At 39.2% G+C, this 13,761-nt stretch overlaps 1 protein-coding gene across 1 annotated transcript; it reads left to right on the forward strand.

The window, feature by feature from the left end:
* Positions 1–210: 210 nt before the first annotated feature.
* LOC121418116 (serine-rich adhesin for platelets-like) lies at positions 211–3,710 on the forward strand (the record flags this gene model as incomplete). Its single annotated transcript, XM_041611820.1, is given in 2 exon segments — positions 211–249; positions 252–3,710. Coding segments are annotated over 2 exon segments (3,498 nt in total), but the record flags the coding sequence as incomplete, so codon positions are not given.
* Between the last annotated feature and the right edge of the window lie 10,051 nt (positions 3,711–13,761).

The following is a 13,761-nucleotide window of genomic DNA, read 5'->3' on the forward strand; positions in this document are numbered from 1 at the left end:
ATCATATATCGAAATCTAGTTGTCAACTAAATGTTTCAAGTTCATCCTAATCACTTCCAAGACGACCCCTCTATCAGCTCATCAGTATCCTCAGCTGTCACAGTGACTACCAAAGCATTGTTATCATGATCCTCATTATCTTCAGCCTCCTCCTCATCATTTTCACCCAATTTTTGTTATTACTGTTTTCATTAATATTATCAATCCTCTTCATCCTCCTCACCATCACCACCGCAACCATCACTACCACCCATGCATCATCATCATCATCATCCTCTTCTTCACCCTCCTCCTCCTCATCATCATTGTCATCATCTTTACCCTCCTCATTATCTTTACCCTCCTCCTCCTCCTCATCATCATCATCTTTACCCTCCTCCTCATCATCATCTTTACCTTCTTCCTCCTCATCATCTTTACCCTCCTCCTCCTCATCATCTTTACCCTCCTCCTCATCATCATCTTTACCTTCTTCCTCCTCATCATCTTTACCCTCCTCCTTCTCATCATCTTTACCCTCCTCCTCCTCCTCCTCATCATCTTTACCCTCCTCCTCCTCCTCATCATCTTTACCCTCCTCCTCATCATCTTTACCCTCCTCCTCATCATCTTTACCCTCCTCATTATCTTTACCCTCCTCCTCCTCATCATCATCTTTACCCTCCTCCTCCTCCTCATCATCTTTACCCTCCTCATCATCATCTTTACCCTCCTCCTCATCATCATCTTTACCCTCCTCCTCATCATCTTTACCCTCCTCCTCGTCATCATCTTTACCCTCCTCCTCATCATCATCTTTACCCTCCTCATCATCATCTTTACCCTCCTCATCATCTTTACCCTCCTCCTCATCATCATCTTTACCCTCCTCCTCCTCATCATCATCTTTACCCTCCTCCTCATCATCTTTACCCTCCTCCTCATCATCATCTTTACCCTCCTCCTCATCATCTTTACCCTCCTCCTCCTCATCATCATCTTTACCCTCCTCCTCCTCATCATCATCTTTACCCTCCTCATCATCATCTTTACCCTCCTCCTCCTCCTCATCATCATCTTTACCCTCCTCATCATCATCTTTACCCTCCTCCTCCTCCTCATCATCATCTTTACCCTCCTCCTCATCATCTTTACCCTCCTCCTCCTCATCATCTTTACCCTCCTCCTCCTCCTCATCATCTTTACCCTCCTCCTCCTCATCATCTTTACCCTCCTCCTCCTCCTCATCATCTTTACCCTCCTCCTCCTCATCATCATCTTTACCCTCCTCCTCCTCATCATCTTTACCCTCCTCCTCCTCATCATCTTTACCCTCCTCCTCCTCATCATCTTTACCCTCCTCCTCATCATCATCTTTACCCTCCTCCTCATCATCATCTTTACCCTCCTCATCATCATCTTTACCCTCCTCCTCCTCCTCATCATCTTTACCCTCCTTCTCCTCCTCATCATCATCTTTACCCTCCTCCTCCTCCTCATCATCTTTACCCTCCTCCTCCTCATCATCTTTACCCTCCTCCTCATCATCATCTTTACCCTCCTCCTCATCATCATCTTTACCCTCCTCCTCATCATCATCTTTACCCTCCTCCTCCTCATCATCATCTTTACCCTCCTCCTCCTCATCATCATCTTTACCCTCCTCCTCATCATCTTTACCCTCCTCCTCATCATCATCTTTACCCTCCTCATCATCATCTTTACCCTCCTCCTCGTCATCATCTTTACCCTCCTCCTCGTCATCATCTTTACCCTCCTCCTCATCATCATCTTTACCCTCCTCCTCATCATCATCTTTACCCTCCTCATCATCATCTTTACCCTCCTCCTCCTCATCATCTTTACCCTCCTTTTCCTCCTCATCATCATCTTTACCCTCCTCCTCCTCATCATCATCTTTACCCTCCTCCTCCTCATCATCTTTACCCTCCTCCTCATCATCATCTTTACCCTCCTCCTCATCATCATCTTTACCCTCCTCCTCCTCATCATCATCTTTACCCTCCTCCTCCTCATCATCATCTTTACCCTCCTCCTCATCATCATCTTTACCCTCCTCCTCCTCATCATCATCTTTACCCTCCTCATCATCTTTACCCTCCTCATCATCATCTTTACCCTCCTCCTCATCATCATCTTTACCCTCCTCCTCATCATCATCTTTACCCTCCACCTCATCATCATCTTTACCCTCCTCCTCCTCCTCCTCCTCATCTTTACCCTCCTCCTCCTCATCATCTTTACCCTCCTCCTCCTCATCATCATCTTTACCCTCCTCCTCATCATCATCTTTACCCTCCTCCTCATCATCATCTTTACCCTCCTCATCATCATCTTTACCCTCCTCATCATCATCATCATCTTTACCCTCCTCCTCCTCATCATCATCTTTACCCTCCTCCTCCTCATCATCATCTTTACCCTCCTCCTCATCATCTTTACCCTCCTCCTCATCATCATCTTTACCCTCCTCATCATCATCTTTACCCTCCTCCTCATCATCATCTTTACCCTCCTCCTCCTCCTCATCATCTTTACCCTCCTCCTCATCATCTTTACCCTCCTCCTCATCATCATCTTTACCCTCCACCTCATCATCATCTTTACCCTCCTCCTCATCATCTTTACCCTCCTCCTCCTCCTCATCATCTTTACCCTCCTCCTCCTCATCATCTTTACCCTCCTCCTCATCATCATCTTTACCCTCCTCCTCATCATCATCTTTACCCTCCTCCTCATCATCATCTTTACCCTCCTCATCATCATCTTTACCCTCCTCCTCATCATCATCTTTACCCTCCTCCTCATCATCTTTACCCTCCTCCTCATCATCATCTTTACCCTCCTCCTCATCATCTTTACCCTCCTCCTCATCATCATCTTTACCCTCCTCCTCATCATCATCTTTACCCTCCTCATCATCATCTTTACCCTCCTCCTCATCATCATCTTTACCCTCCTCCTCCTCATCATCTTTACCCTCCTCCTCCTCATCATCATCTTTACCCTCCTCCTCGTCATCATCTTTACCCTCCTCCTCATCATCATCTTTACCCTCCTCATCATCATCTTTACCCTCCTCCTCATCATCATCTTTACCCTCCTCCTCATCATCATCTTTACCCTCCACCTCATCATCATCATCTTTACCCTCCTCCTCCTCATCATCATCTTTACCCTCCTCCTCCTCATCATCATCTTTACCCTCCTCCTCCTCATCATCATCTTTACCCTCCTCCTCCTCGTCATCATCATCATCTTTACCCTCCTCTTCATCATCATCATCTTTACCCTCCTTATCCCCATCATCATCTTTACCCTCATCATCTTTACCCTCCTCATCATCATCATCTTTACCCTCCTCATCATCATCTTTACCCTCCTCATCATCATCATCTTTACCCTCCTCCTCGTCATCATCATCATCATCTTTACCCTCGTCCTCTTCATCATCATCATCTTTACCCTCCTCCTCTTCATCATCATCATCTTTACCCTCCTCATCATCTCCGGTGTCATCATCATCATCACCACCACCACTATTAACCCGCTGTATCATCAACATCTGCATCGTTATATCTTCAAATTCAGGACAATGTTTTAGTCCATTCTATCAACAATGGAATATTCAATTCATTTCACAATTGAGTTTTAAACCAGGAATTACACCATTTATCAAGGTATTCTCATTACGCATTCAGAGCGGCTAGGCATCAATCACTTGTGTCATAATAATCTTTGCGGCTGTGATAAACACTCAATCGGGAGATGGAAGGGAGATTTCCCTTATGCAATTCCCCCAAACAATCTTCATGATAAATTAGTGAGATTTGATTGTCTTTGCAGAGCCATAAAGGCATTGGTCCCTGGTTACAGATCACAAGTGTGATGTTATTTTTACCTTTTTATAGACAATCGGGTAATAATAATTCTTTAAAGCAAACGTTTTGTAATGCTTTTATTCAGCATTTCATCGATAAAAAAAGGGCACAAAATGTTCTGAATTGTATAGGTCTATATACATAACCAAACGTTATTAGAAATTTCGCTCCAGAAGTAATGCATGTGTGACATTTGGTAAACTTTACTGCAAATCAAATACTACAACACTGACTAAAAAAATATTTGATTCCAGAACAAAGCGACTCCTACCAAACAGTGTATGCTTTATTCTATTCTGAAGATGAAGTGCTCTTTTCCATTTCATTGCCCAAGAGAAGATGCCTCCCGAAAGGCCGAAAGATGAATGCTTCCTTGCAACAATTTAATTACCCATGATGCAGTTGGAGGCCAGCAAGGCCAAGTGGGCATACATGCGTGCTGACCGAATGAAGAATGACCGCCTAATGAAAGTGACTTGATTAGATAAAGCAAGAGATGCAGAGGTCTGCAGTAATTAAACTTGAATGTGAAGGAGTTCTTGAGTTACTAGTTTCAAGGGAAAGTCCAGGATTGGCAGTGAGAAAAAATTGAAAAATCTAATAAAAAAATGAAGTGCAGGAACTGCGGTAATGAAGTCTGTGATGAAATGCTTTTATACGAAAAGAGAGATGGTATCAGATAAATGCGGACCATTTCTGAATTCATAAACGCAAGTTTTATTGCCGAGCTTCATTATTCTGATCAATATACAATATGTAAGGGTGAATTTATGAAAAGGCCGCTGATTAGACAACACCAAATTATCTCTTTAAAGGACAAGTCCACCCCAACAAAAAGATGATTTGAATGAAAAGAGAAAAATCCAACAGGGACAACACTAAAAATTTCATCAAAATCGGATGTAAAATAAGAAAGTTATGACATTTTAAAGTTTTGCTTAATTTCACAAGACAGTTACATGTATATGTACATCCTGGTTGGTATGCAAATGAGGAAAGTGATGACATCATCCACTCACTATTTATTTTGTATTTTATTATATGAAATATGAAATAATATAATTTTCTCTTCATTGTCAAGTGAAACTACAATTGATTCCTCCCTGAACATGTGAAATTAGCATTGTTTGATACTATATGATTCAGATAAGTTGGTCCTTATTGTCAAATCTGTAAAAAATTAAAAATATTGTATGGTTAAAACGATAAAAAACAAAAGAAATATTGAGTGAGGGACATCATTGACTGTCTCATTCGCATGTCTTAGTAATGTGAATATCAATGTTTTGTGAAAAATAAGTGACACTTGAAAATGTCATAACTTTCTTAATTTACATCAAATCTTTATGAAATTTTTAGCATTATGCTAGTTTGATTTTTCTCTTTATTCAAATCAACATTTTTTGGTGGTGGACTTGACCTTGAAGTTTACCTTCAGACTACTGTAACATGTTTTGAGACATCAAAGTCTCTGTTAGCTCCATGGTCTGTGTAAAGAAAAGGGAGATGGGATACTGTTTGAAAGAGTGACTGACTACTTTTGGCAGATGAGGAACATATTGGATACCTTGAGGGGAAAGGATGTCCTCATGTCCAATAATAAAACAGTTCTTCTTTATGAGCACATTAATCTCAACAGATGTTAAAAGTCAATTAGGGAACGATATTAAATGACTTCTGCCCAATTAGATTCCAGGTACCAGCAAAGTCTTACATTCTAGACCCTTGACTACTTCAGAATGTCTTTCACCTCCAAGCCTCTTCAGATTCTATCATCCAGATTTAGATTTTTGTTGTCGTTTATCACAGTGACAACTAGTTCAGAAGAAATTCCCCTTTAACACAATAAAAAATGACATTAGTGCTAATTTTGTCTGTAATCTTTGTGTCAGATCATGTTGCCAATAAAACAAGGTCTGAGAAATTTAGACAAATCCGACCTCATCACTTTTCTGCCTGTCACAGATGACTTATATATGAGTTAAAATCAAAGCTTAATGACCATTGCTTCAATCTGGTAACTTTGGATACCCTAGTCCCTATAGTCACATCTATGTCTCTGTCCTAATCCAACATATCCATTATTAAAAGGATGATGCAGTAGCCTTGAAAATTTGAAAGAGGTCATATCCTCTTCTATTCATTTATGATGTTACTTGTAGGGTTGATTAAACTCATAAATTCAGTTCTATATACAATGACACATTTAATGTCTCGTCAAGTTTTGCTAAGACAAAGGATATCTTACGTAGTTTGCCTCTTTTTATCAAGCGAGTGGTATATTAATGAATAGCATGCAGTTTTATAAACTTGACCAAAATGAACAAAGTTACTGCTATCTGGACCCAATCTGCTTATGTTGAATATGTGATGGGCTTTGGCCAGTTCTATGTCCATTATGCAACGTGACTTATTATTCCATAGAAGTTGTGATAAAAGTGAGTTGTTCAAGTTTCACTGAATATGTCCATTTTAAAACTAGGTTGTGATCACCTTGAAGTTGATATATTATGACATGACCTTATACTCTTTATGGTAGATCATTATTTGTTTATCTGAAGTTTTTACTTGAATGTAATATCAGTAACCAGTGGCGGATCGGGGGGGGGGGGGGGGTGTTAAGGGTATAACCCTAACCCCCACCTCGGGCTCCTTAAAAATAATTTAAAAGGGAGTGTGGGATCAAACTCAACACCCCTTCCCTGTTTACAAGAGTCGCACGAGAAGAACAGTGACTTTTCTTGGGGGGGGGGGGGGATAGGATACATTACGTCGCATCTCATAATTATTGGGTCAAACCAACTTTTCAAACCCCCCTCTTAGCAAAAAGTTAGATCTGCCACTGGTGACTTCTAATTTTTTATATAATTTTGTTTTCCTTTTGGAAGGTTGACTGTATTGTATAGATCATATTTAATTTTGAAGGGCCAATTGATATATTAGGATTCAACATATTTTTTTACTGAGATATGAAAATCTGCTTTAAAATTGTTTTACATAATTCAACAATATATTGTATTCTATGTGTATTTGTAAAATTCTGTGAATAATTTGTTTTGTATATGAACATCATGTCATTTTGAAACTGAATTTGAAATAATAACATTGTTTTACATATTTCTTTGTTTCTTTTTTATCTCTGTCTTGCATATTATCCTCCCTGATGCATTCACTCCTGATCGCTGTTGATTATAAATCAGGTAAGAAAAATGTTTATCATAAAATTCTATTTCATGGATAGGGATCCACATTTTTTAGGGGAAGAAGGAAGATAGAAAAATATGAAGGTAATAAAGAATCAGAAACAACTTAAGCAGAAATGTTGCATATTTTGCTCAAGAAATGAAAAAGGTGAGAGAGTAGGATGTGGGGGAAGGAGGAGTGTGGGTAGGCACAGGACATAAGAAACAGGAAAGACACCATAAAGAATGATAAATCATCAAGACTATACCTTTGAGTCAGTGTAGGGATACATCCAGATAAAACCAACATACAGGATTGATCATCCTGGGGTGGCTAACAACGATATCTATTGAAATAAAGTGGATGACATATTGCAAGGGACAAGTGTAATGTTACCAATTTTCTTCCTATCATGAACTGTCTTGAAAAGCGCTTCATCTCTGTCTTGCCGCTTCGTTTGGAGATATTTGCTAGACTGTCAAGAAGACATTTACATTATTCAGAATGTTTTCTTTTTAATGTTTGGCATCAAACCTAATGTCTGCAAAGCAAATATCTCTTTTTCATGCAATTTTGAATGTGTATGTATTTTTTTACTACAAAGTAGTTGTTAAGTAAAAATAATATTCAAAATTGAATTTAATAAATTCACCTGCAATTAGCATTTGGAATGCTATTGAAATAATTCATTACATTTGACTTTATGCTCTGTACTCTCTTAGCTCCATGTTAACAGAAATTTGGAACTCTGATAAGATTGATCCCTAAAGGCGCTGTCACACCTTGGCGTTTTAGACAGCGTATGCCCGACGTATGAGGAATTTGGCGAATACGCTGGCGTACGTCGAATACGTTACGGGTAAGTTTTGCATAAGTTGAGAGTACGCTAAAACACGCTGGTATACGCCGTCATACGGCGAGGTCGTCGAAAAATTTTGTGCAAGCACAAAATTTTTCGACGTATGCCAGCGTATGGCTCATACGTCTCGCATACGCGGGTCATAAGTTGTAGGCAAGTTACGCGATCGTTGATACACGTTGACACGCGTTACTCGTAAGTTACTCATAAGTCGATGTACGTCGAGATAATGTCCAGCGTACCCTAAAACTTACTTCTAACCTATAACGTGCTTTGAACGTATGTGTAACTTAACTCCAACGTATATTGACGTATGAAGACGTGCTCCGGATGACCACAAAACTTACTGAACATGTTTATAACTTACAGCTACCGTATAATGGCGTATTGACAACGTTTATAGGAATTGGTATATAAAGGTGGGGTTCACAGGAGTTTTCTTCGGCATGGCGGTGGTGTTGATACGGTGATGTATCGTGCGGTTATGATTTGAATAGTCGAGCGGCAGCATTTTTTTAGGCTACGAACGTGTTCGTCAGCGATACGCTGCCGCGCGCTATGCGTAAAGGTGGTGTCACACTTTGGCGTTTTAGACAGCGTATGCCCGACGTATCAAAATTTCTCTAAAACGTCGGCATACGCTGAACTTTGATTTTTTTTCAACTCTGGGCGTATACTTAGCGTATTCATAACGAGTTGGACGTATACATAACGTATTAGTAACTTATATCGAACGCTTCGTTAACTTATAAGTAACGTATTCCAACGAATACTTAGCGTATTGCTGGCGTACACAACTTATGCCCTACGATAGCCTAACTTACGCATAGCGCGCGGCAGCGTGTCGCTGACGAACACGTGTCATAGCCTATAAAAAGGCTGCCCTCGACTATTCAAATCATAACCGCACGATACATCACCGTATCAACACCACCGCCATGCCGAAGAAAACTCCTGTGAACCCCACCTTTGTATACCAATTCCTATAAACGTTGTCAATACGCCATTATACGGTAGCTGTAAGTTATAAACATGTTCAGTAAGTTTTGTGGTCATCCGGAGCACGTCTTCATACGTCAATATACGTTGGAGTTAAGTTACACATACGTTCAAAGCACGTTACTCATAGGTTAGAAGTAAGTTTTAGGGTACGCTGGACATTATCTCGACGTACATCGACTTATGAGTAACTTACGAGTAACGTGTGTCAACGTGTATCAACGATCGCGTAACTTGCCTACAACTTATGGCCCGCGTATGCGGGACGTATGAGCCATGCGCTGGCATACGTCGAAAAATTTTGTGCATGCACAAAATTTTTCGACGACCTCGCCGTATGACGACGTATACCAGCGTGTTTTAGCGTACTCTCAACGTATGCAAAACTTACCCGTAACGTATTCGACGTACGCCAGCGTATTCGCCAAATTCCTCATACGTCGGGCATACGCTGTCTAAAACGCCAACGTGTGACAGCGCCTTAAGTTAGGCTATCGTAGGGCATAAGTTGTGTACGCCAGCAATACGCTAACCATTCGTTGGAATACGTTACTTATAAGTTAACGAAGCGTTCGATATAAGTTACTAATACGTTATGTGTACGTCCAACTCGTTATGAATACGCTAAGTATACGCCCAGAGTTGAAAAAAACAACAACAAAGTTCAGCGTATGCCGACGTTTTAGAGAAATTTTGATACGTCGGGCATACGCTGTCTAAAACGCCAAGGTGTGACAGCGCCTTAAGTTCTTTAAATTAGCAAGAAAATTTGCTGTAGTATTTAAGAATTATATCTATTCTAAATTAATAATATATAATTCATAACTTGGCAATAATTTATTCCATCAAATTAGTTTATACTAATTATTAGGTTTTTTTAAATTATGAGTTTTATTTGTTTTGCAATCAGACATAATCACAATATTTACATATCATAGGTATAATAAATGAAATCAAAGACACAAATTAGTTTGCTTGGGCCTATATTCTGAAGTCAGGTTTAATTTAGACCATGGTCTAACTCTGTGCTAAAATTATAGAAAGCCAAAAATGTCAAAATTGTCCTTGCATTGTAGGTTTCTTATGTTTACTGGGCTCTTTCCTAACTCGTGAATGGTATAGAAACCTATCTTATTTATCCTTCCGAAACAGTTTAGAATGATTTGAGAGAAAAATGAGCTGCTTGAAATTGAACATTGAAATTGAAAACTGTTAAAGATTTATGCCATTATTGGCTATACATAGATAAACCACTACTTTAAACAAGAGTTTAAATTAAACCCTACTTCAGAATACGGACCATAGTGTCTAACTCATAACAATAAGACCCCTGTTACATCTGAAAGTTTCCTACCCGAGACCCGACCGAGTCCACTTGCAACCTTGACTGGATTATTGGTGGATTAGCTTCGCGAACGGACCGAGTCCGAAATGTGGTCTGTTTACATCACAGTGTTCATTCCCTCCCCTATCGCCCTATCTGTACTGTTTCGAGCGGCATCCGATTGCTGACACCTTTAAAAGGCGCTCTCGATCTAGGCTCCGAATAATTCGCGCGCGCTAATTGAAGTTACCCGAGATTCTGAAAGAATGCTGATGATCTCAGCAGTCGTTGAAGATATGATCGACTTGAAAAAGATACGTTTAAAATGCTTCTTTTCACTCAAATCAAAGAATTTATCAATCACAGTTCACATGTCGCATGCCGCAAAAACAATCGAAGAACGACGGGGCTGGGGAGGGGATAGCGCGTGCTATGACGTAATTTGACAGCTGGCGAACGGACCGAGATAGGTTCGAAAGCTTGTGTGCGTTTACATCTACGAATCGGTGGACCGGGGCCGGCCCGATACCTACCCGAGACTACCTCTGGATGTGGTCTCGGGTAGGTTCGCTAAAAGGTGGCCCGAGGTAGGTTTGGGATGTTTACATCTGATTTCTTTCCGACCCGAGGTAGGCCCCGGGCCGGCCCGAGGTAGGGAATCTCTCAGATGTAACAGGGGTCAATAATTCTTGGACTGTCTATGATGAAGTATTGTATATTGAATTGAAATACAAAATATTGAATGATTGCGGATGAAACTGGTATTTTGCACTTTTCAACATTTTTCAAGTGCAACGCTCTTTCAGTTTGACATAAAAAAGACGTCATTGCATTTTCGATTTTTTATAATATGAACTGTGTGCATTTATAAATGTAGAATGTGTAGGAGGAAGTTTTTGTTGTTGCTTGTTTGATTAATGTCAAGTGCTTTTATAAGCAGGGATTAATATTTTGTTGGGTATATAAGGAACTTGAGGAAGTGTTTAGGCTGCCAACATGAAATTCTGTTTGAAGTGGACTGGTACTAAAACAAAGTTTCATGACCAGTAAATTTTATGAGAGTGTGTATATTTTCTTCAGATTTTAAGGTCAATCTCGTAAAAAATGATGGTGATATGACTAATTTATCATTAAGATTTACAGTCGAAGATAAATTATCTTCATGTCTGATTTTTTTCTGTGATTGTTTTTTTTTAATGATAATAAGTAGTGTTTTAGTATACAGTTACCTGTTACAAATTAGAACAATATTTATGGAGATGAACTTACAAGCTTTTTTTTTTTTCACCTTGAACCCTATACTCTGCATCTGAAACTTGTTTGTAGGGGGGGCTGATATTTTTTGCAAATGAACGATTAGAGGTATTATATCTGCCCAACAAGATATTAAGCCTATCTGGGCCCCTGTGGATTAAAGTTTGTTTTTCTTTTTATCCTCAATTGAGGTACCATAATCTATTGTCCATAAAATATAAAAATATACAAAGTTGCATCCAATGGTAACTACCATGGTAACAATGCTCATCAGCCAATCAGAATCAAGGAATTCAGGGAAGTTACCATTGGATGGCAAAGTTACCATAATAGTAACTTTTATGCAATGGCGCCCAGGTCTTTTGGCAGTGTGAAAGCTAAGTAATATCGTAATATCCTCCAATTCCCCACACATAAATAGATATTTGTAAAATACTAGTGATTTCCAAAGGATTTTCTCAAATGTTGCAGGAATATTTCCAGTGTAAAAGGAAATTATGTTAAGATTTTAGGTAATGTAAGAATGTTTAGAGGCCTGAATGATTTATCAAGGGTATTTTTTGTGATTTAAGAGAAGTGATTATGCCTCTAGAGATCTCGTGAGACTGGACATCCTCTGAAGCTGGTCAAGTCTGTAAGGGAACTGGACAGAATGAGAGTGGACATAGGAAAGGGAAGTGAGTGGCAAAAGCGGGAACTGCAGGTTATATTGCACATAAACAGATCCTTTTGCTGCTTTACCTGCATGCAGTTGGTGGGGGGGGGGGTCATTAATTAGACCTTAATTTGAATAAGAAGCTTTTATGAAATTTTCAATTTCACTTAGTGTTTTTATCAGGCCACAGGACGAAAAAAAAATGACCTTGGGTTTTATGAGATATTTGGTCTTTTGTGCATGTTGTCTTCTCTCGTCACTTGTCAAATCCTAATAAAAGTCCCTCTCGTCTATTTCCAGAAACTATTATGAAAATTAAAGTTTAATTGAAATAATTATCCATTGAGATTTATCATTCATATGATTTGAACTATCAATTTCACATTAGACAAACCCAATTTGTCATAGAATTTAGTCATGCAATCAAAGTCAAATGCTATGCTTTGTGTTACAGTGTTATGGCATCTCATGAAATGTATGTCAGGGGAAATGAATTGAAGGAAGGGAAACAGGGTTAAATGGTAAGAATGGGGAGGAGATAGAGAAGGGGGAAGAACTCATTATTTGACCCTATTTCAAAAAGAGGACAATAGCTGCAGGGGGTCTCTCAGGACAGCTAAGGACAAATTTGGTTAGAGAGATGAGCCAAGGATCCCTGTTTTCTAAAATTTGTTAACAAGGGAAGTCCACTTTGGCATCATGTTGGTCTTAAATCATTCCCTTACCAAACCTTCAAGATGTCAATTTGTTTTAGCTTCTTACCCAGACACTGATTGAAAATATTTTAAAGGAAAATTATTATTCGTTGCTCATGGCTCATGTAATATAGGCCTATCATTGGCGGTCTTCCGAAGAGTCTTATCAGTCAATTTTGATTTTTAAAAATCAATTTGGAGATTTTTGCAGAAAATAAAAGAACAAGTCCTATTCTATTCATAACTAAATGTTAAGGCAGCAATTTATTTTTACTGAGATATGAGAGGATTTTCACGGCGATGCTATACAAATTTTTAATAAGATGCGCAAATCCCATTGGAAACGTGTATTGTAACAGAGCGATATGACGTTTTGACTGACTGCGATTTCAATGCATGCGGTCAACCAAACCATCATATTTGCACTGACTTTGCACGTGAAAAGCGATATCAGTCAAAATGTTGAATCGCTTTTTCCTTATGGCGTTTTTGTACATGGAACATGTGATTCGTTAAAACCGAAATTACATACATGTAGCTCTTTTGCCGTATTTTCTCGGATCCTTACTTTTGTGTAAAAATAAAGATTCCAATGTCAAGCAATTTTCTTGGTCTTTCCAATTATTTATTTGTTAAAGGGGAAGTTCACCCTGAAGAAAACTTTGTTGTGAAAATAGCAGAAAAAATAGTAAAAAATATTGGTGAAGGTTTGAGGAAAATCCGTTAAAGAGTAAGAAAGTTATTAGAGTTCAAAATTTTGGATTTGTGACGTTGTGACGTTGTGACGTCATAAACGAGCAGCTGCCCCATGTGTTATGTAATATAAAATGTATGAATTTCAAATTTTGTATGGTTCCTGATGACTTAATCTTGTTTTCTTTTCATGATCGGGTATGAAATGATTTGTCTAT

The sequence above is a fragment of the Lytechinus variegatus genome, chromosome 7, assembly GCF_018143015.1.
Source record: "Lytechinus variegatus isolate NC3 chromosome 7, Lvar_3.0, whole genome shotgun sequence".
In the NCBI taxonomy this organism is placed as follows: Eukaryota; Metazoa; Echinodermata; class Echinoidea; order Temnopleuroida; family Toxopneustidae; genus Lytechinus; species Lytechinus variegatus.